Source organism: Leishmania panamensis, assembly GCF_000755165.1.
Source record: "Leishmania panamensis strain MHOM/PA/94/PSC-1 chromosome 20 sequence".
NCBI lineage: Eukaryota > Euglenozoa > Kinetoplastea > Trypanosomatida > Trypanosomatidae > Leishmania > Leishmania panamensis.
The window spans coordinates 1,089,902-1,116,625 of NC_025866.1; the positions used below are offsets into that span (position 1 = coordinate 1,089,902).

The following is a 26,724-nucleotide window of genomic DNA, read 5'->3' on the forward strand; positions in this document are numbered from 1 at the left end:
GAAGGGAGGCTCCCCAAGGGGAAAAAAGTTGGTGGTAAGCGAAGCCTGTGAGAAGCTGATGCGTTTGTATTGATGTGTCTGCGTGAGGCTTCTGGCTCCCTCTTCTCTCTTTAGTTTTCATTGTTGTCGATTTACCTGTTTTTTTTCCCGTTTGTTCGCTATTTTGACACTGATAAGTGTTGCGGGTGCGCCAAGGTGCTCGCATTACTTCATCAGGGTCAGCGCGCGCACTCTCTTGTGTTGACGTTGTTTGTTTCACCTGTCTTTATCTAACGTGCCGCCCTCCGTAAAAAACACCTATGAAAGAAAACCTGCACTGAAGAGATGCATGCAGTGTCTAACTTAAGCCATGTAGGAAGACATGGTACAGAGCACAAGAGAAAGCATCGCTTACAGGTCAAGACCAAGACGGCGAAGAGAAGTGGCTCCAGAGGGTAGTAGCGGGAAAAAGTAGCATATTACTCTATTCACTGCCTCGTGTCGCAGTCCTGATGCCGCAGAACGACGCCAGCATCGGTACGTCTGCATCGCCTTACGCTGTCTTGGAGGATGCTATTGGACGCGCAAGAAAGAAACTCAGGATGTAGGCTTCAGGGAGCGAAGACCAGACAGCGGTAAGTGTGTGTGTGTGTGTTAGTCACCTCTTCCCGCCTCTCTCGTCTTTATCCTCTCTTCTTTGATTTTCACACGGTATGTCTGCCGTGTCGTCTCTATCGCAACGTGCATCGAGCCCTTCGCGCCGCCCCGTTGCACCTGGCGTCCACGATTCCCTTCTTTCACCACATCATTGTCTGCTGCTAATCTCTGTACCGCACATACGCGCACTGTTTCTCTCTCTCTCTCTCTCGCCTTGCACAGCGAACCTTTCGCTGCGGTTTTGGTAACCGTGTCATCTCCAGCGAAGGGTGCAGACAGGCACACACAGGAGCACATAGAGACTCACACGTGGGCCGAGGGAGCCACAGCTAGATTTGCTTGTGTCGGTGCTGTGGTCGCACGCGGGCGTGAGAGTACGTGAGTGTGTGAGCGTTTTTCTGCCCTTTCACCGACCCATACGCACACACAAGCGTCCGGTGACCCCCTGCACCATATACTGTCGTACTTTGATCACAGGGTCCATCACCAGTGCGCGACCACTGCTCAGTACCCCACCCACCTTTTTCTATTGCCTTGTCCTGATCTTCACTCTTCTTGCTGAGTCTGTTCGTCTTCCACATTCTCTGCGTGTGCTGGCGCGTGCGTGTATCTCCACGAATCGTATGCGTTTGACCCCCCGTCACGCTGTTGGCTCCAAGAGCGCCGGACTGCACTTTCTTTTGCTTTGTTGTGCGCGCGCTTTTTTCTGCTCTTCTTCGCACTTCCGTTCGTTGTTTTTGGGTGCCGCGCTCATTCGTTTTCTCCTTTTCTCCTTTGCTTCTCTCAATCACCTTGCGCCCCCATTTTGTGTGTCATTGTGACTCTCACTCTTCTCCCTTTCTTCTCTCTTTCAGCTAGTGGCTTTGTTTTTCCCTGTCTTCACGTGCCACGTGACAGAGAGGTACTCTACAGCGATAATATTGCGGACATCCTCTCGCGCAAATTCCGTGCCATGTCTTCCTGGAACGGCCGCCAGCTGCGATCATCAAGCAGAGGCGGCGACAACGGTCTTCGTCGCGAATCGTCTGCAAAGTACCTCAGTGACACGCGCCCAAGGTCGCTTCTCTACGGCAACGGTGGTGGCTTCCGCAGCAGGGACCCCAGGATGACAATAGACGATTCAGACCGGTACTACAACATCTATACACCTCGATGGGGATGCCCCTCAGCGAGTGGTGGGGCGAGGACCACTCGTGTGGAGGACATGCCAGTAGGATCTACATCTCGCGATGACCGGCGACGACACGCTAATCGCAGCAGCGGAATAAATGGACCAATGACTCGAGGGCGGAGTGGGCGTGGTGGCGACGGGTGGTACGATGCGTCTTCCTCGAGGTCTGCGTCGTCCTACACCTACTCGTACTCGAGCAGTGATCTCAGCAGCGGCGACGCCTCGAGCGAAGGGGGAGCACGGGCCCGGAGTAGGGTCTACAGTGGGTCTCGTGTACAACAACGGCCGCAAAAGAAATCGTTGCAGCCAACGCCCCATGGAGGTGTTCGATCCCAACTACGTGCCACGTCCGTTGGGTCTCCTCCGCTAGATGCGCCGCCGCCCGGTGCGATTCGGTGGGTGGGCGGTGGCCGGAGAGACACCGAGACCCAAGCCGGTGAGGAGGAATCGAGGACCGGTCCCCTGTCGCGTTGGCACGCTGACGCGAATGAGCAGGACGGCTTGGCGATGAACGCAGAGCCACTTCGACCTCTTATCTCAGCTCAGATGCCCTCACTGAAGCCGACTGGCTTGCTGCGGCGCATCATCGCAGCCGTTGCGCACTATCGCGGTGTCCCTCCGCCACCGTCCGTCCCGTCCGAGGTGATTCTCGCTTTTGACGAATACGTGTCGAGTGGGTCAACGATGCTGAAGTTCATTCCCCACGGCCCACCGCACCCGCGCTTCTTTGTGATTCGCTTCCTTAACGTTATGGCAGGCTTGATGCGCAGTGGCGGTGGACGGGCATATGACCAGGAGCCGAGTGTTCTCTACGCAGTCTTGTCGTGGTACCGCACCCTGTCCAGTCGGCGCATGATCCGCTTCTTGCCGCTTCACGACCTGATCGAGGTGCGGGCGAGCGGGACAGATCACCAGTACGTTCGCCGGCGCACAGTGCAGCCTGGCATCTTGCGTGGCCCACGCTCGGGATTCGTGACGAACTACGTGCGCGCTGACTTTATTCTGCAGTTTCGCTTCTGCTCGCGCCTCTCACAGGCCGAGGAGACGCTGGCGATTATGGCGGCGAACCGCGCCGAGTACCTGGCATGGCTCGTGGTGGGCACCTTCATTAGCCAGATCGGCAACGTATGCTAGTGCGGAAGCAAAGTGTGTTGCTACTGTGGAGGAAAGGGGCTAGGGTGGTGGCTTGTCGTGACATAGTTGTCGTGTGTCTGTGGGCTTCCCTGTATGTGTACACAGTGCTGCTCTCTTTTCTCACTGAGGCTCTTCACTTGAGTGGCGTGAACCCCCTCCGCCTCTGTGGGAGGGCAGTGCAGGCTCTCAACTCTGCTTCTTTGCGGCTGTACTTTCGTTTTGTCCCCCCTTCTTGTACTACTATACCTTTGCTCGTGACGAAGCTTCATCAAGCTTCTTCCACCCTAGAATTCAACAAGTTAAGGATGCCGAAGAGGCGTGCGCCTGCGTTGACTGGAGCTCTGCTTCCCTCACGCTTTTTCACTCGCCGCCTAATATTTTGTGTGACAATGTACGATGAGCAACAGCACGTTCGAAATGGTGACTATCCGTGTTGTCCTTGCACCACCTTGAGCGACTGTGGTAAGCAGCTGAAAAGGGCCAATCACTCGCGCGCTTCTCTTTGGGAGGGAGGCGTTGGTGGGATCTTTTTTTCTTTGCCCCTGCACGAATTTTTTCTGATAGCCTCCTCCCTCCCAGTAAAGAAGTGCCGCAGCAGCGAGCTGCTTGCGCAGGTGGGGGGGGGAGGGGAGGAGGAGGAGGAGGGCGGTTGCCTGAGGTGGTGAGAAACCTGTAACGTGGTTTCCCATTTCTTGTTAGCTTTCCGGTCGTCCCTTTTCCCAGTGCTACTCTACTACCTCGCACAAAGGAGGAACTGTTGTTGCTCACTGCGGCGACGACTACACAACGCTAAAGCTCGCCCCCCCCCCCAAAAAAAATAAAAAATTCACAACCACAACAATAGAGCGGGAGGAAGAGATGGTGGAATCCGTGCATGAAAGGAGACAGGGACGTTTCGCGTCGTTGTCACTTCTCTGGCTTTAGCGACTACACCCACACCCACCCACCCACCCACACACACACAATGCACACTGACACCGTACAGTTGAGCTGCAGTGGAGATAGGAAGAGCCAACGTAGCAGCAAAAGGCGGAGAAAACGATGGGGTGTCACGTGAGTGGAGTCGGTAGGGCCTACACGTGCACACCCACGCCTTAGATGCTGCTCACCCTACGATTCTTCTGTCGTTAGGGCCTGCCATCGAAGCTGCTACACCTTCCCCCCTCTCTGCGTCTGCCACTTCACTCACGTAATGCACCTTTCTTACGCTTTCCTGGCCCTCTATTCCTCCCCGCGCCATGTCCACTTTTGCCCATTCACACGCGACAATCGTCGCGATGCCCCGAGATCAGAGAAAGAAGAGACAGCAACAGAGCAGAAGCCTTAGCGCCCACCACAGCAACGCACGCCGCCAAACATTCCCTCTCCCTGCGTGTGAGGCAGTGTTTCGGGGAAGCTCATACCAATGCTCTGAAGGAGTCGAGTCTGTTGTTGTTTATCGAGCCCTACAAAGCAAAGGCTCTGAGTCTCTCTACATAATGCTTGGCCACATGCATTTGTTGGCGCGGCGGCGAAACGCTTTGGGAGTGCTGCTCGCCTTTATAATTGTCGTGCTCCCATGGGTGATGGCGGTAGCGACGGTTTCCTCGTCCTCGTACGCAGCTCACACTGCGGGTCGGTATTCCATGATGGTGGAGGAGCTGACGGGCAGTCTTGATGAGGTAGGCACCAGCCCCACACTGGTGTCCATCGCAGTGGAGATGTCTTTGACGCTGCCGGCGAAGCCTGGTGCCGCGACGGCGTGGGAAGGCGACACGAAGGCGAGCGACATCGACGATGTCGCTGCCGAGCACTTGACCTTTGACGAGGATTTTGACCCGATTTGGTACTACGTGCTGCGTCGCCGCGGATTCGAACGCCTCGACTGGTCCGGCTGCGGCGGCAAGTGGCGGCCGGAGTGGTCTATACCGAGGGCACGCCAGTGTCGCGACGGCCGCAGCGGCGACACGGCGGCACTGTCAGTGGAGAAGGACAGTACCAGTGCCTTGTTTGCTCGTCTGCGACACTTCCTTTCCCACCACGTTGTGTGCACCTACTCATCTGTCTCCTTCTGCGGTGCCAGTCGCGAGCGGGATGCGGCGAGCCAGTTTCAATGGGCGGCTCAGTTTGTGTCAACGCTGACCTCGTCGCCGCTGAGCTGGACCACCACAACGCCCCGGCACTCGCGACCGAACGGGATTGTCATTCAGAACGCCTCGTCACATGCCAGCGGCAGTGGGGACGCGTACTGGTGCTCGTACCACCTCGTCTACCACGACACTCTATGCACCCAGCACGTGAGCCCCCTGCTCAACGGCGGCCGCTCTGGCCGTGGCGTGCAGGAGGGGCTTCCACAAGGCATCTTCAAGGCCGCGTTCCCGTCCCTCTCCATGTACTTTAGCGCCCCCTTTCAGCACTTTAGCGTGAGAGCAACGCAGGATCGTCTCCCTGGGAACGGCACGGTTGCGCAGCCGCCAACTGTGCAACTGAAAGTCAAGATTCGCATGAGCATGGTGGTGGGTGAGGCGTCAGACTTGGAGGCACTGGGAGACTTGTGGTCGCGCGAACTACCCGCCTACGCGCGGGATGGCCGCCTCCAGGTACACATCGGCCCTGGGGGGCTCTCTCAGCAGCTGCGCACAGCGCTATCATCCATGGCGATAGTTTCATCCCCCAGGGAAGACCAGGCGAAAACGACGCCTGCCGCTGTGGTGTCGACTTCTGCGAGCCCTTCGTCCCGGGTTGGTTGCTCCCCGGAGGTGCAGTACAAAGTGCACACCCACGGCAAGGATCACGGCTACCTGACTGTAGAGCTGCAGCCGGCACTACTTTTGCTTGACCCCCACTCTGGCGTAGATGTGGAGAAGTGTGAGGAAGCCGACGGTGACAACCAGGAGTCAGCGCTGCTTCAGTCGTTCCTTCTTAGCGAGGGCGACGTGGTACGCACCCTTTTACTCTTTCCTCTGCATCTTGTGCGCCCTTCTCTGTACAACATGGAGTCGCTACTTGGATTAACACGCATTGTTAGCGCCCACACGGATGTGGTCTCCAACACGCTAGCGGTTCTCCTCGAGACCACCGTAACACCGGTGCACGTTGCCGCCTACGAGGCTGCGTACGCACATGCCCGGAAATGCCACGAGGCAGCCAGCGGTGGCGGCGCCGGTGCTCGAGATTGCCGCGCCGCCGGCGGTGTCTTGCTAGGCCGATTCCAACTCTTTTTTGGCTGGTCAGCGCTGGGGGATATGCCGCCAGACGACAACAGCAACCGACTCGTTCCGCAGCCTGTTGTGGTAATTCACCGCCCGGGATCCTCGGTGAAGGTCGACGCTGCGGAGGCTTCCTCCAAGTCGGACTTCTGTCGCGTTCAGCGTCGCCACGCTGCTTTGCTTAGCGCAATACCCCAGATCGATCACGGGGACTCCCTCGCCACCGTCTTCCAGCTGCTCGATGGCACCTGTGCGTGGCAAGACGGCAAGAGGGGGCCCCTGTCTGCCATGATGGGGGCTCTTAAGGAGGGCGACGCATGTGCTTACTGGGTGCGCTCCACCGTAGCGAGCGGGACGACGATCCCTGGCCCCGACGGGGCCATGATTTTCAATGTGCCCTCGATTGGGCTTGTTTTTCTCGCTGTAATTGCAGGTATTGTGACGCGGTTGACAAGGCGCTGGACGTGCAAGTCAGAGGATCTCGCGAATCTGCTCACGGCGGAAGGCGCCACCACTGCAGTCAGGTGATTCCGCTCTTCTAAGGGCCCCCTCACGCCGGTCCCAGCATGTGAGGATGCTTTGAGGCCTCCCCGCCTTCTTTTTCTTTCTTTCCTACTGTGCCGCGAACCAACCATGCAGCGGGTTTTTTCCCCCTCTTCCTCTGCTTCGGTTCTTGGGGCCGAAAGGAACGGAGTGGGGAAGGGGGTCGGAGGACTAAAACACTTAAAGTGTGATTGCAACTGTACAGTGCGTCACCGACGAAGAGTGTCTGGTGGGGGTGCGTGTGTACGTCGGTGCCGTCTCGTGTTAGTCTCGCTGCCGCGCTTTTATGCGCCTATCCACTCACACCCGTACGTCACTTGCGCTCTCCTCATTTTATTTTTTCCTCCTCCGTCTGTCTTGTTCCTGGAGACATCGAGGCTACTCAAGCAAACACAGAAGACCATCTCTGCACGGCGCGCCACGGAAGCAGTGCGTGCGAGCACAGACGCTAATCGAGCGACGGAAGGAACTCAAGACGGCCCCTTCTTTGTTTCTTTTTTCCCCTTTTCAAGCTGTGCCTATGTGTAAAGGTCCTGATGTCTTCACCCGTTGCGCACATGCGCGCATTTTCAGTCGGCGAACCCATAGTACTGTGCGTATCCCACGCGTGCGAACTGTCGTGGGGACTCCATCAGTGAGTGTCAACGTTCCTATGCATTTCATGAGCGGCTCCATCCAGTGCTGTCGATCTCCCTAAACCATCACTTCCCATCACCGACTCGACTGATTCCCTCTCTTTTTTTTTTTGCCTGCTCTTCATGAACACACGCTTTGCAACCTCACTGGCACCTTAACCCCTGTGTGATGGTGCTCTATCGGTGGCCACCTTTACCGTTCTTTCTTCCCCCCCCCCTGCACCCCCACCCCGCGTGTTCTCAATCGCACGCCTCCCTCGGCCGTTGTGACCTGCATTTTTTTTATCCTCTCCCTACGCAACACTACGCCTCCTACAAAATCGTTCCACTTCTATTTTTCAACGTTCAAACAACAACAAAGGTTTTCTCAAACGCACCATCAATTCAACCCGCCACTACGACGACTAGGACTACTCGTGTATCCGGGCTCTCTTTTCTTTCGTTCCCCTACTTTTTTCAGCTTACCCCAGTTGTGCCTCTGATCTCGTGTACGTGCTGTTCCTCATTTTTTTTGCTTGTTTTCCTCGACTTTCTGTCTTTCTTTCAGTGCTCGATCCCCATCTTGGGTCTTTGGCTTTGTCTCTGTAATTGTCGACCTCACCGACCAACTCCCCCGCAAAGAAATACGAAAGGCAATTCAGCAAGAAGACCGCACTTGACATGAAAAAAACCGTCAGTAAAGGACGCTTACATATATCTACACACCAAATTCCATCTTGTTCTGCCCCTTTCCCTCCCTCGTTTCCGATCATTTTCTCTCGCCCATTTATACCCTGAGAAATATCAAGCACAGAAAAGAGGAATAGAGACTACCGCAGCGCGAAGAAAGAGCAAAGACAAAGGAGCTAACGGGATAAAGCAACGGGTAGTGCGTAAGGATTAAAAGTCTAACAGGCGGAAGTTTCAAGTACACTAACAGAACAGTCCACCAAAGCCCATACAGGCAAAGTACCTCCTCACAGCTCTACCTTCGTTCTCATCCGCTGTTCCATCCGGTGGAAAGAACGACCCACAAGAGGACACATCCAGTGCTTGTCTGCATCTCTCTCGCTCTCTGCGTCTGTGGATACTGCCGGTTGAAAGCAAACGCCTACAGAGTGATACGCATTTCGTCTTTTTTTCCCCCTTTCCGTTTCTTTTTTCTTTTTTCTTACCTTTAACGACTCCACTTCTTCTCCCCCTCGCATTGATTTCACGCGCTTTGCCTTTTGCCTTTTGTTTTTTCCCTCCACCCTTACCGTTGTCGGTGTCGTCGCGTTTTTCGTTTCTTGTCGTTATTTTTCTGCTTTCCCTACCTCTTCTCTCTCCCTTTCTCCCCCTTTTTTCCGTGGTGGACGCGACAGCACAGCGTGCATACAAAAAGTCGGCATCTACGTGTTGTCTGGAGACTATACGTGCACGCGTCGCTTTACAGGTTCGCGGACATTTTCTTTTACGTGAATCAGGAAGCAAGCGACTTGCCGAACGGAAGGGATCTTGTTCTCAAGGGTGCCACCCGCGCAACAAGAGTCGAGATGAGCCGCCTTTCGTCTGCCACGTGCCCGTTGTCGGACTGCACGCTCGCGGTCGATAACGCCGAGAACATCCGTAACAGCAAGGATGTCTCCTTGTTGGCCCTGAAGGTTGCCGCTACCGCTGTCGCCATCCCGAGCACTCCTCGCCAACGTGCGCTGCTGCGCAACGCCAAGGCCATAGGCTGCTCGGCTGCTGCGGAGGCGGTAACCTTGCCTGCTTGTCGCGAGCGCGTTTCCGGCACTACACACAGCACTAACATCACCGCTTCGACAGCTGTTGTGAACACCGCCGCAGAGATGCCGCCCTTCTCTACGAATGCGGTTTATCGCTCTTCCTCACTCGATTGCTACCTCTTCGCTAAGCCCTTCACACCTGCCTCAACGCTGCACCGCAACGACCCGTACTCGCCGTGCCTCCTGAAAAGTACCTGCAGCCCGGAGGACAGCTTCTACGCATGCTACAGCGAGGTGGATGAGGCTCTAGCAGTGGTGGCGATGAACCCTGCGAACACACCGACCCGCTTGCCTGTTGTGTGCCAGACAGCCGCTCTTCCCTCCGAGACCCAGGCGCTACTCGAGTTACTTTCCAAAACGACTGTCTCTTCTTCACTTTGCATGTCACCGATAACAGCGCCGATGAAGATGTGCGACAGTGCGGAGCAGTCTCCCGCGTCGCTGGCGGCGGGTGGAGGTTTGACTACAACGCCATCGCTGGCCTCAACGCCGGAGCGCGCCGCGTCGCCGTCATCGCGTCAGCTGTGTGCTGCCTCGGCTCGCGTGATCCGCAAGGTGGTGAGCTGTGGCGTGGACCGCACGTCTGGTCGCCCGGTCCCGAAGCCGAAGGAGTAGCTGAGGATGACGCCGCTGACTTCGTTCTTGTTAGTTTGTTTTACTGACGCTGAATCGCGTCTTCTCAGAGGAGAAAGGGAGAAGCGTGGATGGGTGCTATTATATAGATCGATGCGGCAAAGAGGGGAGGAGGGGGAGAACGGAAAAGCCCAAAAGCAATGAGGATGAAAGTTGCTCTGAATTCCACTGGAACTGCAGCGTACAAGACAAGAGTCGGAAGAACCAGAAATGACAGCAATACAATACGACAGCCACAAAAAAAAAGAGACAAAGAGGAACACGTGCACACGCGTGTGCGGTGTCTTCGTTCTCTCTCTTTTTATTGTGTGGTTGTCGTATTGTATTGCTGTCGCTGTTGGACGGAGTTGTTCAAGTCATTTTCTTCCTCCCACTCCTTCACTCCCAACCCCACACGAAGAAGCCCACTGTTATCGCCGTTGCATCTTATTCTTCCATTCCTTTTTGCCTCTCTCGCCGCTTTTCTTTTGATTCCCCTTTTGCCCCCCCCCTCCCTGCCTTCCTTTCTGTGGTGACGGTGTGTTTGTTATGCAGGCACGCTGCTTGTACGCGTAAGGTGTGCTCACTGCGAGTTTGTTTTTATAGCGGTGCACAGGCGCGTGTGGTTCTCCTTTTTCTCTTGTTGCTTTGCTGACCACTTTTGATTGCTTTCCCGTACACGTATCAGTGGGCCTTTGGTTGTTTTCAGTTCTCGTCTTTTTTTTTTTTTGGTGCGCGTATGCTCATCTTTGTGTATGTGTCTGTCCGACTCTGCCAGTGCCTTGATTCCGCTGAGTTTGCCGATGTGCCCCCCTCCCCCCTCATCGGAGGGAGGAAGGAGAGAGTGGAGGAGATACGTGCGTACTCTACGTCTCTTTCGAAACACAGGCGCATATAGGGACACTAGTCTTGCCGAGTGTGTTCTTTTCCTTTTGACTTCAACGATGCACAACCAGCTTCTCTCGCTGTTAGTACTTCCTCTTTTTTTTATATTCGCTCTCCTTCTTTCTGCCGCATCAGCTCTACCGCTGTTTTGTTGTTCAACACACGCAGGCATACTCTTCTTTCTCTCAGGTTTCCTTCCTGTTTGTGTGTCCCCCCTCCTCGTGTTTGACTAGCTCTCTTTCCTTTGTTAGATCTGTTTCCCTTTGTTCTGTGTTTCTGCTTCACTGCAGACTTTTCCCATTGTCTTTTCTCGTCGCTCCTTCCCATGCTTGTTTCCTCGTGTGTGTGTGTGTGTGTGTGTGTGTGTGTATCTTTTTCCTTCCCTCCTGCTCCGTGTTATTTGACATCGAAGGGATATGGAAGAATTACGCCCAGGGTGGTGACGATGGCAGCGGTGGTGCAACAGCACACTCTGTTTGCTGCTGCCGCTGTTCTATCAAGCACTCTAGCGTCAAGGGTGCTGCTTTGCTGTTTTTTTTTTCCCTCACTCAGGGAAGAAACGGCGCTCCGTCTCTTTGTGTGTCTCTCGCTGTGTATCTGTGTCTGTGGCTCGATTTTGCTTCTCCCCTTTTCCCAGTTCGCTTTTCATGTTTTTTTTTTCTTTTTTCGCGCGCGTGAGTGGCATACCTCACCGCTGAGGCGGCAGACGACACCCGCCTACTCACATACCTGCACGTCTCCTTGCTGTTTCTCTCTGCGTTTCCCCACAACCACCATGCCATTTTTTTTTTGTTAAAAATACGCCGTTGATGTTGCTCTTCTCCTCTGTTATGCTCGCTTCTTTTATGTTGTTGTTGTCTTTGGCTTGCTCCTCGCTTGCATATGTGGCTGTGATTTTCTGCGTATGTGTGTGCGTGTATCTCTCTGTCTCCCTTTTTTGACTGTGGCTTTTTGTTTACACTGTGGCGCTCTCCTCAGTTGTTTTTCCTGGTAGACCCGCACGCACTTCACAGTGACAATACCGCCACCTTTCTTTCGCTTTTTTCTTTTTTTTTCTCTTCTCTCGCTCCATTTCCTTTGTCGTGCCTCTGAATCCAGTATGGCGCGAGAGTGTCTCTCACTCTTTCTTTGTGTGGCTAATTTGCCAACTCTTTCCTGGACTTGATGCGTCCTATAGCAGGGCAGCAGCGAACGACATCACTCCACAGCTACATGTACACGTTCATGGGTATGTTTGCGTACCGGTGAGTGCATGTAGAGTGTCCTCTTTTTTTTTCCTGTCTGTCTCATGACGCTTTCTCTCTCTCTCTTGAAGTTGTTCTGCCCTCGCTTCATTTCTGTTTTTTTTTTTCCCGCTGGCATTTTGCCATTTTAGGATTTTGGTGGACCTGTGCGCTTTCCACTCCCGTTGTGCAGCCTGTAGGGACCGTTCGGACCCGAGGAAGGGAAACAAGCCAACCCCCCAAAAGTACCCTTGCGTGATTTTGGATCACGCCCATTCGGCTGAACCATGGGGCGAGTCGAAGATGAGTGACTTGCGCGCGTACACGCACAACGAAGGAACTAAAAGCCAGCTCGAGAATTATTCCAGGGCGCCCCCAGGTGTTTCTGGCGAGAGGAGCAGTGGCGGGGGCCTTTCTCTAGTTGTGAGGATAGGAACTACGATGGACCTTGCACACTCGATCCATCTCTTCCCGTGGTAGCCCCCTTTCCATCGTAGTTGTGAAGAGGCGCTTGATGTGTCTCAAGGACATTGGCGCTCTCACTGCCTCTCAATGCATTTTGCATGCAGCGAGAGCCATAATGGACCCACAAAGGCAAACGAGAAAAGGTGATTCTTGGCATTCCAGGCTATATCTTTGTGTTTTTCTTTCGTAATTGTTTTCTCTGAGGTGCGGAAGAGAAGCTCAGTATTACTCGGACTATCACATGCCCCCCATCCCCAACACACACAAGGCATGTGATGACAGGGTAGGAAGAGCAGGCGAGCGATATGTTGAATAAGAGGCTAACCGGAGCCTTAGTCCGGCAGGGGATGAGGCCCACCCTACTCATCTAAAAGAACAGCTGCACATGAGACGAATACCCCTTATCGAGAACAACAATGACCGATGCTGACCGTGTTCTCCTCCCTTCCTTTCCCTATTTTCCCCGGTTCATCGTTAGCGTGGCTGTGTGATTTACACCGCCATTTCCGTTTCTTTGACGCTCTCCATTTGTGCTCTTTTCACTGCCTCTCACACCTGCATCACATTACGCGTCAACGAACCTCGTGCACTGTGGGTTCTCTCTTTTTTTTTTTTCGTACGCCGTGTATTCTTCGCTCATCGCTCTCTTCTCTACTTCGTGTCTCCCTGACTACCTCTCTCTGACTGATTTTTCTTTTCAGTTTACGTGTATGTCCTTTTTTTCCGGCGTACGCGCGCGCGCGTGTGTTCTTCTCTCTTTTCCGTAACATTCTTTCTTTGGATTCCCCTCTTTCCAGTGTCGATCTGTGGGTCCTTTTTTTTCTTTGCCTCTTCTCTTTTCTGGATGTGTGTCTGATAGCGAGTGGGCACGCCTTAGATCATGAATGCTGACGGCTAACTCTCGCTCCCTCTCTTTCCTCCTTACTTTCTGTCTGTTCCCAACCAGCACGTGAGTGCATCCGTTCCTGCGGAAACTCTCCCCCCTTTTTGCCTCTCCGTTGTTCTGTGTGTCTTTCATCTGTACGCAGCTCTTGGGACATTCTCAGTGCTACTCGATCAGGAGGCGATGGGGGGTTTTCCCCCCCCCCTCCTCCCTCCTCCCTCTCCACTGCAGGAATTTGGAAGGACAGGTGACTCGGCACTCTCAGCAGTACACAAACACAACATATACGTGTATGTGTACGCATGTATAAAAAGACGCACTCTCTCCCTGCTGGTATGTTCTCAGTGTAGACGGCATGATTGCCCACACACTACAAGTCAGATCAATTGAGGAGAATATGCTGACTCGCCAATGGCCTCTGTGTAGCGCTCCCTTTTCCCTTCTTTCAAAATCGCTCTTCCTTCTCTTGTGCAAACGAAGGAAAAATAGATTTTGCAGGTAGGCCATTCTCTTCTCAAGTGGTGGTAGCGAAAAAGACGCAAAAACAAAATCGAGAAGAAACGAAGGCCTAAGCGCTACTACGGCCTCATAGAGGACACTGCGAAACGAAAGAGGGAGGGGCGCGCTTTCACACTGGCCATCCCAACGGAGGCGCGTAAAAGAAAAAAAGGATTCAATGATAGACTGTACAAGAGAAGCAGAAAAAAAAATGAAACATGTACCCACATACACACGCCCACATGCACACCAGCCAGATATGACACAGCTAGCATCGTCGACTGTGGTGTTTCCATTGCGACGCAACGAGTATTATGCTCGGCTGCTTTTTTTTTTTTGTTCTCAACGTGTGCGTGTGTGTGGATGACTTTGTTCTTCATTCTAGCGTACTAATGCCTTTCTCTAACGAATCGCCAGTCGTTGAAAGAAAAGACACACACCCACACACACACACAAAAAAAAAATGCCTGAGGGGCAAGAGGAAATTGGCCCCATAACGCCAGAAAAAAAAAACTCAGAGCGACAAGAAAAGTATGGCACACCACTCGTTTTTCCTTCTAGCAGATCTTCGCTCTTTCTATACCCGTAAAGAGCAGCAAAGCTACGTTGCTTTGTCTTTTGTGTTCGACCCAGACAGGAGCACACATACAGGCGGCAGAAGCACCCTTCTACAAGAAAAAACAAGGAAGAACCACCAAAGTGCAAAAAAAAAATCTAGAGAAAGTATGTCTAAGATGCGAGTTGTGTCTTGGCGCGGCGATGGAGACGGACGTATTTCTATTTGAGTTCTTTCCCCTTACCGCTGTGCTTTTCTTGTCTTGTGCATTTCTGGACTCTACCCCTAGCGAATCACAAAGCTGCGAGTGCACCAATGCCCCTTCTCGCTGTGTTTTTCCCTTTTCTGTGTTTCTTTTGCTTATCCTACCATCTGACGCCTCTCTTTCCGACTTTCACCAAAAGTGGTAGCAGAGAAACAAGCAGAAGACGAAAGACATAAAGAAAAAAAAATGAGACAAACACTCTGGAAAACACGGTCAAGTCACAAATATCGCTGCCTTTTGGTGTACGTCTGTCCTTCTCCCTCATTTGAAATATAATGTCACTGGGCATTTCAACACCTCGCTCAACTCCATTGGACCTCTTTCTTCTTCCTGCACATGTGTGGTATTCGATCTGTTTTTTTTCCCCTTTCGCGCTCGTTTTCCGTAATTTTTTTTTTCATGTTGTTTCTCCTTTTGTTGTTTCTTTTTTGGAACTTCTTTTCTGAGTTTACCCCCTTGGCCCCCCCCCCTGGGCCACTTTCCAGTTGTCCCCACACATGACGCCCCCATCATCCGCCTTCCTTCCACGGAGCAATGGCTGCTACACGCTATACACGAAGCGAGTGCAACCATGGCTTCCTCCGCCGGCACTAGTCGTAGTAGGAAGAGCACGATAACGCAGCCGCGTGAAGACATACAAGATAAGGTGAACTCTTCTCTTTCCTGTCTCCCTGCCACATTAACGCGGAAAAGAGCTGTGAGTTTTTTTTTTTCGCTTGCTCTTCGGTGTGTCTCACTTTTTAGTTTTATTCTTTTTTTTTCTATTTGCTCACGCTCGTCTCCTATAAAAATTGAGCTCTAAAGCAGTTTTCTTTGTAGTTTGTGCTTCTTCCTTGGCTCGACATTTCTCCGGTGCTCATGTTTTCCTTATGTGTCTTTTATTATGATGATGATTATTCCGAGAGGCCAAAGTGAGAGTTTCACTTTTATTTGCCCCCCCCTCTTCCCTCCCCTGTCTCTCTCCTTACCCGCTGAGACACCTCATCGCTCTCTGCTGCTACCCAAGAGTGAGGGGGGAAGAGCCGGATGGAAAGTGCTGATACTGCCGCATGACGTGCTCGTACTAATGCGGGTGTGATCTTGCGTTTTCTTTTTCGGGCGACTCTCTCTCTTTTCTTTTGTGGTGGCCTTCTTCATTTTAGTTTCCGTTGGTTTGCTTTCCCGTAGAAAGGTGAATTGGATGGACTGGGGCTAGGCAGGAGACAAAAAGGTTCTCCTTAAAAAGAAAGTTTAACGCTTTGACCGCCGCTCTCTCCCTTTTTCAAAAAAAAAAAATCACCTGCGTTCTTTCCTTTAAAAAAAACAAAAGTATCACTTGAGGAAAACAACATCAAAAAGAGGCAAACAATTTGATGAAATGTCCAGCATACTAAAAACACCCGATTAGCCGTTTTATGTCGGCGGATGAACAGTGTCTATGTAACCCCAACACACAGATACACAAGCGAGAGAAGGGGGCAAAGCGCTGTGGTAATGCGGGAGCTGCATGTTCTTTTTATTTCCACAGTGCTGAATGAGTTGTTGTTTTCATGTTGAGTCTTTGCCATTTTTGGTCGTTTATGTTGTGTGTGACGCAGCGGAATAAGCCCAATCACGCACGCTCGAGAGGGACCCGGAGAGGCAAGAGAAACAAAAAAAACATAGTAAAAGGAATGAACGCGTTAGTTATGATCCCCATTGTAGTCGTGCTTGTGAGTAATCGAAAATGGTAACTCCACACCACGACCACAACTGACACCCCTTGAAAGGGAAGAAAAGCAGTGGTACTGTAGGTAGAACCGCGGCATGTTGAGTGCTTGATGTGGCGCATTGGCGTAAACCCACGCACATAACTTTCGTTTCTCAGACACCAGCGATCTTCCTTTTTTTCTCGAAGGCCACACTCTACCTTAACGCGTGCTGCGACACAAGCGACGCTGGCGGATGTACTGCAGGGGTCTGTATGCTTGTTTGCATGTGTGATCGTTGCATTCTTGCTGGCTTCGTTATCATGTACGCGATCTTTCTTTTTTTTCTTCTCTTCCCCCCTCTTTTCCTCTCACATTTTTGCGTTTTACGCCGTATTGCTTTCTTTTCATTTCCTCGTCTTTTTTTTATTGGCGCCTCTCTGTGTGTTTTTTCCGTTTGGTGGGCCTCCTATGCATGCGTCTGTTGCGATTTGATGTTTGTTGTTGCCTCTTATGCGTGTGTGTGTGTTGCGCCCCTCTCGGCTGCCTGTTCTTTTTCCCCTTTCGGTGGTTTGTTCTCCTTTCCTTACACCTTCGCTGCTTTCCTCTTCCTCCTCCTCCTCCCTCTCTATTAATCTCCTTGTTTGTTTTTATCAACCACTACCCGCAACCATTTTATTCCCCACGTCCCTTTTTTGTTCGTTTTCGGTTTCGCTCCCTCTTTCTCTCTGTTTCGCTCTGCCTCCCTCCCTCCCTCCCTCCTCCCTCTTTCTCTCGCCTTTTCATTCCGTTAGACAAACAACAACAAAGACGAAGCCAAAGGGAATAACAGCAGCAACTGCAGGTTGAACACAGGAGATCTTTCTCTTCTCTTTTTTCCCCCTTTCGCCCTCCCCCCTCCCTTTCCTGTGCCTTGTGCGGCCTTGGATGAAGGGGGAGCGAGGGAGTAAAAAGGAAAGGGGGGAAGTAAGAGGCCGCTCACTCCCACTTATATGAAAAGCCCACGTCCGCATACATGTATGTGACCAGAGAAGTGTTTTCTTCATGCATCTTTTTCTGTTGTTGGGCTTTCTCGTTTCTTTTTGTGTTTCGTCTACGTGTGTGGTCTCATCTCCTCTTTTTCGCCCCTTTCCCACTTTTTACTCGAAACGACCCCTTTTTGGGTGTGTGACTCGAGTGCTTTTTTTTCTAGTTTGTTCCCCTTCTTGCTGTTCGAGTTACGCTTTCCCCTTCTCTTCTTTCTTTTCCCCACCCGACACAGCCACTTCCGCATATTATGCTTTTTTTGTTTATTTTTGCCTCGCTTCGCTGTTCCTTTCTCACCCCCCTTTTCTTCCTCTTCGGCTTCTTTTGTCTTCTCTACATGACTCTCTCTCTCTCTCTTTCTCTCTCCTTTTCGGTCTTTGTTTCGCTTCTTTCTTTTCTTCATGGTTTGTTGTCTGTCCTCGCCCACTCCCTCTCCATCTCTTGGATGTACGCGCGCTCCTCTCTAGCTCTAGATTTTCCTTTTTTTTTTCGTCTTGTAGCTGCCCTCTGCGTTCCTTCTTCCCCCCCCCCCCAAAAAAAAACGCGGCTTTCTCTCTCGTTTTGCGCTCTTTTAATGCTTTTCTGTTTTTATTTATTTATTTCATCCCCCCCTCCCTTTGGCTCTCCCCGGCTCCCCCTTTTCAAACACACACACACACCCGCTGCTTCTGTGCTCCGTCATAGAGCCAGGAAAGCCCCGAGACACGCATATTCAGTAGTGAAGTTGTGGCTTCTATCCTTAATTGCATCCCTTCGCACATCCATAAGCACTCAGGAAGAGACATAGCGAATACTGCTTCAGCTGCCTAGTCTTTGCTGCTAGGATGAAAAGGCATGCGCGTTTTTCTTCCCTGTCACAATGTTCTCTGAGTCTACCTGGATGTGATGCGTGATAAGTGTAGATGTTCGACATCTCTCTCCTGCTTTGCGTTTGTCATCTTACCTGACTTCTTGTTTCATACCCCCTCAGTTGCAAAGAACGCAACTGAGGTCACACGTCTCCTCCTCTATATCATTTGACCGACGAAGGTGCTCTCTTCTTGTTTCTTCCGTCTTCTTACTCTCGGTGGGACTCGAGCTTCCCTCTTTTTTCTCGTCGGGTTTCTTCTCGTTTTGTTTTCCTGTAGTTTCCTCCTTCGAGCTCCACCCGCCGCTCAGGCTTTTCTCTCTCACGGAGCATCTCTCAGTGCCACTCTTACTGGCTCTACTATTTTTCCCTTCCTTCTTTTTGTTTATTTGCCCTAGCGTCCTCTCTCTCTTAGTGGTGTGCCTTCACCAATAAAAGAAGACAACGATCTTCTTCCCCTTTGGCTTCGTTTCGCTTCCCTTCGGACGTTTTTCCTCAGTGACGCGACGCTTTTACCCGTTTTGTTGTTGTTGTTGGGGGTTTCCACATGTACTTTATCAACAGCACCAGGGACTATTTTTGGTCTATTATTTGATAGTTGCTCTTTTTACGTTGTGATTCCCGCTGTTTCCCCCCTTTTTCACCTTCGTAGTTGTTGCAACTCAGCACAGGATTAGGGAACACGATGTGGCCCTGGTGATTAGCGGGAAAAGGGGGCATGAAGCGAGAAGAAAGGCATCGGATCTCCTTTTTTACTCTTAGCTTCGTGCCTACCTCTGCATGTGCGAGCGATGGTGACGAAGGGAGACACACGCGACAGACACCCAAATGTTGAGGAGGAGAAACAAGGAAGGAGGTCACAGGATGCTCATGAGGTAAACATCGAGGCAAAGGCAACTGCGACGGCAAGCAAAGAGAGGGAATAGCTCGCACGCACACATACAGCGAAGAAAAAAGAGCCTCGGTACGTTCTTTTCATTCATCACGTGCGGGGTACCTCATTTTCATTGTCTCTGCACCACCTCCCTGCTTCTTGTGCTGGCTCTCTCTGCGCGCCGTTGCAATGGGTGATCTCCTTCGTTAGGTTCAACATCCCTGCCCTTGAGTTTTTTAGTGACTTTTCTTATGTCACGATTTTCGCCTCTTCTCGATCCAGCTCGGCCTCCACTCTGAGGGGGCCTGCGGCCAGATGCCGCCAGTGATGAGTGGAGCCCAATTATACTCTTTCCAGGAAACGAACTGGGAACGGTGCCGCGCCCTGGTTTGCCGAAGCGCTCCGCAAAGACGGTGGCCTACCACAGTGGCAGAGAAGCGAAGGCACGTGTGCTTTGGAGTGCCGCGCTGGCCCTGACGACCACGACCACCCGAAAGCGCGGCGGGGAGGGAAGGCGAATAGCCCATGTCGCCACCCTCGCCGCCCCCCGTGCGTGCACGACTGCATTGTATTGCTGAAGGATAGGGCGCCTTACACGACTACTAGCCGCCGCCGCCCGAGTACCGACCTCTCTTGGATATGCTCATCGAGGAGCCTACAGAGCCCGGCTTGGAGGATGGATGCCGCCCTGCAGCGTCCCCCCTCCCCCCTCCAAAGGGACCCTAGATCGTGGGCACGGCTCCATGCTATCCACGCTCCTCACGCGCTGTGCGCGCCAGCAATGCGACAAGGCGGCTGGTAAGGCGGCCGTTTGGAAGGGAAAGCAGCCGCTCGGCCATTTCCTTTGTCTTGCTCTCTCTCTCGTCGCCCTGATGGCGGAGAACGGCTCCGCGTGGGATCAGGTGCCCCGTGGCCCAGTCTCTGGGGTGAAGCCACGCAGCCCGTCTATCCCTGCCGACGCCGAGCCAACTGTGGCGGTGGCAGGGCCCGGCACCTACAACCCCTGGGAGGGGGTCAGAGCGGTGCGTCGCTACGGATGTCTGCGGGTGCGATCCTGGATGGCGCCGCATCGGAGCGACCTGCAGCCGTGGACACGCCTGTGCCATCCATGTGCTGGACAGCGTGTCGGGGTGGCTCGGACGCATCCCCCACGGCCCTGGGCGCCTAGTGGTATGGGGAGCCTGCGCGCCACCCCGATGCTGGGGAGGTGCGCCGCGTGGCGGTCGGCTCGATGGATGCGGCTGTGCGGCGACCTGCTGGGCGGGTGGGGTTGCGTTTGGGGCAGGGGCGGTGCCGGGATCACTGGGTCGGCGCACTGCTGTAACGCGTGTCTACGGCTGTCCATCGCCCCCCTGCGGTGGATGGGTGACAGAGCGGGCGTGGGGCGGAGTTTGAGCTCATGTTGTATGCGCGCGGATCGACACGCTGAAAAAAATGGTCTTCTTTACGGTGTTCCACTTTGTGTTTTCTCTTCCTCAGTGGGGTGGATGTATGGAGCCTTTTTTTTCTGTTTTCGTTTTTAGGAGTTTGGCGTTTGCGTGCTTTTCTTTCTTAGGTTTAGTGCGCATCGTATTAGTTAACTTGTTTTGCGTCGTTTCTATTCTTCCTTCGCCTGATTTGCGTTTTGATTGGCAGCCTTTTAAAAATGTTATTTTTGATGAAAACTATGGGAGCCCTTTGCTGGACCATCTTTTTCCTGCGCACATTTCATGTACGCCTCTTTGTCGGCATCACGCAGTTCCCCCTCTTTCTCTCCTTACTGGTCTGACCTTGAACAGGAGGCGGCAGGCATTTGTGCAAGAACCTGACATCTTTGTGTATGGTGTGGCTGTGACTGTATGTGCGTGCGTGCGTCCTGCTGAGGCTCATTCCCTCTTGCGCGCATGCTCTTTACGTTGCACAGAACTGCGCCTGTTCGCTTAACTCTTGCTATGCGCGACGAATGCGTTTCTGCCGCCCTGTCACTCCGCAATGCACCTCTTTCGCTTTCTTCTCTTCGGTGTCGGTTTCCCACCTTTTCCCTTCAGCGGAGTTTTTTTTTTCCGGCATGTGCGCTCTTCTTGTCTGTGACTTTTCTTTGCTGGATACACACATCCTTTGTGTTTGTGTCTTGCCAGGGCTTTTATCGAAGGTGCACCAGCGTCCCTCTTGTCCTCGCCCTGTTGCCTTCATCTCTGCCTTGTGGCATCGCAAAGTGTAGTGGAGGGGAGCAGAGGGGTACCACAAAGCAGAAACACAAAGAAAACTCTCGTGTGGTTTATGCTGATATGTAACTGAACTATGCTATGCTTTTAACTCACGTGTGCGCGCTCTCTCTCTCTGTGGTTGTGTGCGTGCATCGATGTGCTCCTCTCTTTTTGTTTATTTGCTCTGTGTCTTTCGAGCGCACTCTTCTTCTGCGTTTACTTTGCCTCATTGCTTTCCAGGAGCTCCACTCGTTCTTGTTTTAATGTGTTTTTTTTTTCCTTTTCTGTTTACTTCTCTTTCCGTCTGTTCGAATTTAGCGGCATTTTTTTTTGCCTCTCTTTTTTTTTTTTAGCAGTTCGTTTTCCCCACTTCCTCTCTTCCTCCCTGCTTTCATATTCCTTGTATACCTTTCTCTCTCACTCGTTCACTCGCAGGCCTGTGCGTGTGTGCGTGCGTGGAGGTTTTTTTTTTTTGTAGGAAGACGCTTCTAGCACCTCACCACGACCGCAGGACCAGCTGCACTCGATGAAGAGGAGAGGAGAGGAGGTGGGTACGGAAACAAAACGAGAGACCGAAGTACGCATAAAAAATGGAGAAAAAAGAGCCGCACAAAATGTACAGCCGCGCGAGATGCATTAGAGAAACCATCGCTTCCCTAAGCCACGTCAAGACTGGTGTTCTCGTTTGCTGTACTCCAATATGAGAGGAGAAATGAGAAGAAAAGAGAGCCATATATATATATGCATTAAAAGGAACACGAGAAGAATAAGAGAACAGTGGCAAAAATGAGAAGAGAGATGGCTAGGAAGCGAGAGAGAGAGAAGTGAGATGACACTGTGTTTCTCAACACGTGTGTATGAATGCCTATGAGCACGTCTCTGTGAAGTTTGTGGTGAGGTTGTTTTTGTTTTACTGTTTCATTTTTTCTTTTTAGTCTTGTGCATGTGCCCGTGGTAGAGTGCAGTGTAGTAATGTGAATCTCATCACTGAGGGCGTCCCTACTTCCATGGTCGTCATCTTCATCATATACATATATATATATATATATGATGATGATGATGATGATGATGATGATGACGATGGTGGTGAGGCTCATTTGTTTTTGCCGCACACGGATCTCTTCTTTCTCTTTGTTTTTCAGTCTCTCTCTCTCTCTCTCTCTCTGTGGGTATGTGTGTGTGTGTTTGTGTGTGTTTTTTTTTTGTATGTGCTGATCGATTTTGTTTCGTTCCCTCATCTTTGCTGTCAAGAAGTGACGTAGTAGCCAATGCCAGCTGTCTGGCTCTCTCTTTCTATCCTAAAAGAGCAATGAAAAGAAGCTTGAATGGTATACGCCGAAGGGAGGGACAACATTTCCCACCAAGAGTGAGCTCAGGTTGAGGGATAGCGCATGGACTGCTTCCCTTCAGAACGAATGTGAGGTGGAAAGATGACCAGGTGTGACTCCATCAGCCTTTATCACCTCTTCTTCTGTTCCTCATCACTTTCTCTTCCTCCTATGGTGTTGCTGATGCTGTGTTTTGACGTTTGCCTGTCCCTGTCCCCCGCCCAGTTCACTTCCTTTCGAGCGGGGGGTGGTCTGTGAAATCTGCACAAACGATGGAAACACGTCATCACTGTTGATGGACAAGACTCCTCCTTCCATCTTCTCTCATCTTTTCCTGATTTGCACGGATACGGAATTCAAGTCTCCCCTCTACGTCTGCTTTCGAGTGCGCGCTCGGTCATTACTCACCACTGTCCTTGTGCTTTTCTTCTCTCTCGATTTTTCCCTTCCTCGTTCCTCCTTCTTTGCCCTCCCAGGCACGCGACTCTTCCTCTCTTAGGTTTGCTGCACTTGCCTTGGGTATCGCACTGCGACGAGTGTTTTCGTGGAAGTTTGGCGTTGCCCGTGCAATCTGGCTTTACCACTCGTTCTCAGCTCCTCAACACAGACACAAGCAGAGAAACAGGGCGCAGGACAATCTACTAGCCTCGTACGAAAAAAAAAATAAAGAGACATCAAGGATGCCAGCTCCACGCCCAGAGCTGGAGAACCCACCGGAGGTGTTCTACAATGCCACCGAGGCACGTAGGTACACCCTGAGTACGCGTGTGCGCAGGATTCAGCGCGACATGACTCTGCGTGCGCTGGAGCTGCTCAACTTGCCAAAGGATGACGCGACAACGGCGACTGGTGTGAATTGCTCTGCCCTGCTGCTCGACATAGGCAGCGGTAGCGGCTTGAGCGGGGACGTGTTGACCGAGCAGGGTCACGTGTGGATAGGCGTCGATATCAGTTGTGACATGCTGCGTATTGCCAAGGAAGATGAGCTGGTTTACTATGACATGGGTGCGGCGCAGAAGACGGTTGAAACGGAGGAGGCGTTCCTAACAAGCAGTAGTAATGCTCGGTTCGACGCAAGTCATGTAAAGTGGGGCCTTATCGCTTCCGAGGATGACCGAGAGGAGGTGGGCCTGTCGGAAGAGAAGAAGGGAGGCGACGGAGAGGATGACGACGGTGCGAGCGGGGAGAGGTCTAGCAGTGCAGCGGCAGGTAGCGGCGCGGCACCAGGGCCGCACATGGTGGAGGTGCTTCAGAACGACATTGGCGCGGGGCTGCCGTTTCGCCCTGGCACGTTTGACGGCTGCATCTCCATCTCGGTGCTGCAGTGGCTGTGCCACAGCACCAAAAAGGGCGAGGTCCCACAGCGGCGGCTGATGGCACTCTTTCAGTCTCTCTACAACGCGCTGCGTCGCGGTGCCAAGGCGATTTTTCAGTTTTACCCGAGCGACCCTGAGCAGGTGCACCTGATTACCCGAGCTGCCATGAAATGCGGCTTCAACGGTGGCGTCGTGGTCGACTTCCCCCACTCGGCACGTGCCAAGAAGTACTACCTCGTGCTGCAGGCGGGTCAGGCTCAGGGTGGGTTTGTACCGCCACCGGCTTTGACAGCTGAGGTGGAGAGCGTTAGCGACAGCGATGATGGCGGCAGTGAAGGCGACTCCGCGAGCAGTGGAGAGGCGTTCTACGACAGCGGAGCAAATGGCGTTGAGAACGACGACGAACTCTACGACTCAAACAGCCGCAAACGTGTTCGTGTAGGAGGGCGGGACGTGCAGCATAGCAGCAAGCGCGCTCGAGCGTCCTCTGCACACAGGCAAAGGCACCGTCGCAAGGACAACCGCCCTGCCACCGGCACACGCGAGTGGGTGCTGCTCAAGAAAGAGGAGCGACGCCGGCGAGGTTACCAAACCACCACCGACTCGAAGTACACGATGCGACAGCGTAAGCCTCGGTTTTGAGCCGAGGAGAGGGTCGGAGGACGGCCCTTCTTGTTGGTGCGGCGCGCTACACCGAAGAGTCGTCGTGCGAAAGAGGGATTTTCTGTTTTGTGGTTAACTTTTCTGGCAGCTCTTTGCTCTCGTCTGCAAGTGCTCGTGGCTGAGGCAGGGATGACTGAGACTGAAGCATCACTCGTGTAATCTAAGCGGTATCCACAGCCGCAGCAACAGTAAAACAACAACAACGCTACAGTCATACAATCGTGACTTGCGCGAAAAGGAGACTGGTAAGACGTCTCGTGGCACACGTCTTCTCCTCTGCCTCTACCTCGTAGCCCATGTGCCATATGCATGAGGGTTGCCTCTCTCCCTCTCTCCCTCTCTCCCCCTTTTTTGTCCTCGTAGTCGACGTCTGGTGTGATGTTGCAGTGCGCTCTCGCTGGTTGGGGCGTCTGCTATCTCCGATCGATCTTTTTTCTTTTTTTATCTCCCTTTTGCTGGCGAGGCTTTTGCGTTACATGTTGAGTCTCGTGCAGCTCAGCACGTAACGCATAGGCGCGTACCTTTTCGCTGCCCTGGTGCTCACGACGTCATGCAGTCCACTTTTTTCTCCTGCGTTCTCACCCCTTTTCCTTCATACTCGTCGCGAGTCTGTTTGACTCAGCGTGGCAGTTTTGTGGCGGTTGTCGGAGTTCTCTGGACGCCCCGCAACACAAAAGCACAAATCCGCACGGACGTGCACTTTCCATTCGTGGGGCACTCATTAAAACGCTCTCGTACGGCGTTCTACAAATTGCGTTGGTCTGCTGCTCACCTCCTTTTCTCTTGCGAATGAACCCAGACGGCGAGTCCGAGGCGGGTAGCATTGCGGAGCCACTGCCCCACGAGCAAATCACTATGTTGCTCAATATTAAGGACTTCCAGGAGAAGGTCGAACAGGACCCGGCAAACCTGTGCTGTGTGATCGTGACCAGCACTTTGTGCCGCCATTGCGGCATTCGCCGCATCCCGTACCCGAAGGTGACTCTCCCGAACGCTAATACTACCGGCAATGAAGTCAGCGAAGGCGAGGATGAGGACGCTGACGCGGGTAGTGATGAAGGTTACGTCGATGAGGACGACTCACAGGCTGGTGGTGGCGCAGCGCACAGTACCGGGGCCGGCCACTTCTACCGAGACATCGAAGAACACCTAGTTCACAATCGCGACACAGCACCCCAGCGGCGGCACGTGCGTTTCTTTCATGTCTGCGCGTGCATGGAGGAGGAAACATGCATCGACTTTCTGATCGCCGCAGACCCGGCTTACAGCGTGCTCCACAAACAGCCCACCGCGCAAGAGACTGCGCTGCTCCACAAAAAGGCCCACCATCAGCTCAAGGAGCTCCTGAACTTCCTTGAGGTGCGGAGCACTCCATCAATGCGCTTCTACCTTGCAGGGCAGCCACTGCGGTACACGGCGATATCGTCAGGTTGTAATGGTGCTGCCGCGCCGAAGGGGGTGACCGCGGAGATGGATGTCCTGCAGGCTTCCGGGGCAAACTGGATCAAGTGGTTCCAAGTGCTGCAAAATGCGGTAGTGGTACGTAACGAGGTGATGCGGGCGTACGACACCGAGGAGCGGGAAAAGGCACGGGCTGCGCGCGCGGAGGCCCGCCGGCAGGCCCGTCTTCAGTGCAAGAAGCAGGTAGCCACGGACGAGGAGGAGGACGAAGAGGTGGAGGAGGCCCACTAAGCGAAGTCGAACGTGGACACCCTGCAGGGGCGAGGGGCAGTCTAGGACGATGGTGTCTCACTACCACAGTCGCTGGGGAGACGGTATACCCATTCCCTCTTCACTCAATGAGTGGCGGAGTCTGTCTTCCTCTTTTCATACGATGCAGGCCGCTCTTTCTCTCTCCTGTAGACGCAGACATCTGTTGTTTGTGAGTGTGTACGCGTCCGCGGCGGCAATGTAGCTGAGGCGTGGTCGAACGACTACGCCGGAAAGCTGTACATGTAGAGTAGCCTTTTTTTTTTGCTCAACGACGTGTTGACCCGTACGTGCGCGTGTCGGGCGTTTTGATTCGACAAGTATGCGATGGTAAACAACACTGAACGAAACCGAGCAAACGTATAGTGTTGAATTGAGGATCATCACTCACGCGATTTGAGAGGCAAGCTAATGAATTGGAAGACGCAGGCTCGAGCGTGTCGTCCGGCGAGCGCAGAAACTCTCCGTGGTGACTTCTCTGCGTTGGGTTTGTCAAAGGCGCAACGTAGCGTGACTGGACATGGGAGACACGAACGATGAAAAAAGGACCACCTAATCCACTCTGCCCCTGAGCATCTTCACCCAAGGCGTCCTCGCATGGTGCGGTGATTGTGTGTGTGTGTGTTTAGGGGACGAGTTTGTTTTTAACCTGCACCGCCCTTGAA

General features: G+C 52.8%; 5 protein-coding genes across 5 annotated transcripts, besides 2 other annotated features; all 5 read left to right on the plus strand.

Moving 5' to 3' along the window:
- Nucleotides 1-1,588: 1,588 nt before the first annotated feature.
- LPMP_202430 (hypothetical protein) lies at nt 1,589-2,941 on the plus strand (the record flags this gene model as incomplete). The annotated part of the gene is made up of 1 exon (XM_010700144.1): nt 1,589-2,941. The coding sequence occupies one exon, from the start codon at nt 1,589-1,591 to the stop codon at nt 2,939-2,941; it is 1,353 nt and encodes a 450-aa protein (XP_010698446.1).
- A 1,490-nt stretch (nt 2,942-4,431) lies between these two features.
- Nucleotides 4,432-6,657, plus strand: GPI16 (GPI transamidase component, putative; the record flags this gene model as incomplete). The annotated part of the gene is made up of 1 exon (XM_010700145.1): nt 4,432-6,657. The coding sequence occupies one exon, from the start codon at nt 4,432-4,434 to the stop codon at nt 6,655-6,657; it is 2,226 nt and encodes a 741-aa protein (XP_010698447.1).
- A 2,164-nt stretch (nt 6,658-8,821) lies between these two features.
- Nucleotides 8,822-9,670, plus strand: LPMP_202450 (hypothetical protein; the record flags this gene model as incomplete). Its single annotated transcript, XM_010700146.1, has 1 exon — nt 8,822-9,670. One exon carries the CDS (start codon nt 8,822-8,824, stop codon nt 9,668-9,670), a length of 849 nt encoding a protein of 282 aa, XP_010698448.1.
- A 9,495-nt stretch (nt 9,671-19,165) lies between these two features.
- Nucleotides 19,166-19,211: a repeat region.
- Nucleotides 19,212-19,723: 512 nt separating this feature from the next.
- Nucleotides 19,724-20,291: a repeat region.
- Nucleotides 20,292-23,050: 2,759 nt separating this feature from the next.
- On the plus strand, nt 23,051-24,328 carry LPMP_202460 (methyltransferase-like protein; the record flags this gene model as incomplete). The annotated part of the gene is made up of 1 exon (XM_010700147.1): nt 23,051-24,328. The coding sequence occupies one exon, from the start codon at nt 23,051-23,053 to the stop codon at nt 24,326-24,328; it is 1,278 nt and encodes a 425-aa protein (XP_010698449.1).
- Nucleotides 24,329-25,138: 810 nt separating this feature from the next.
- On the plus strand, nt 25,139-26,041 carry LPMP_202470 (hypothetical protein; the record flags this gene model as incomplete). Its single annotated transcript, XM_010700148.1, has 1 exon — nt 25,139-26,041. The coding sequence occupies one exon, from the start codon at nt 25,139-25,141 to the stop codon at nt 26,039-26,041; it is 903 nt and encodes a 300-aa protein (XP_010698450.1).
- Nucleotides 26,042-26,724: the final 683 nt, after the last annotated feature.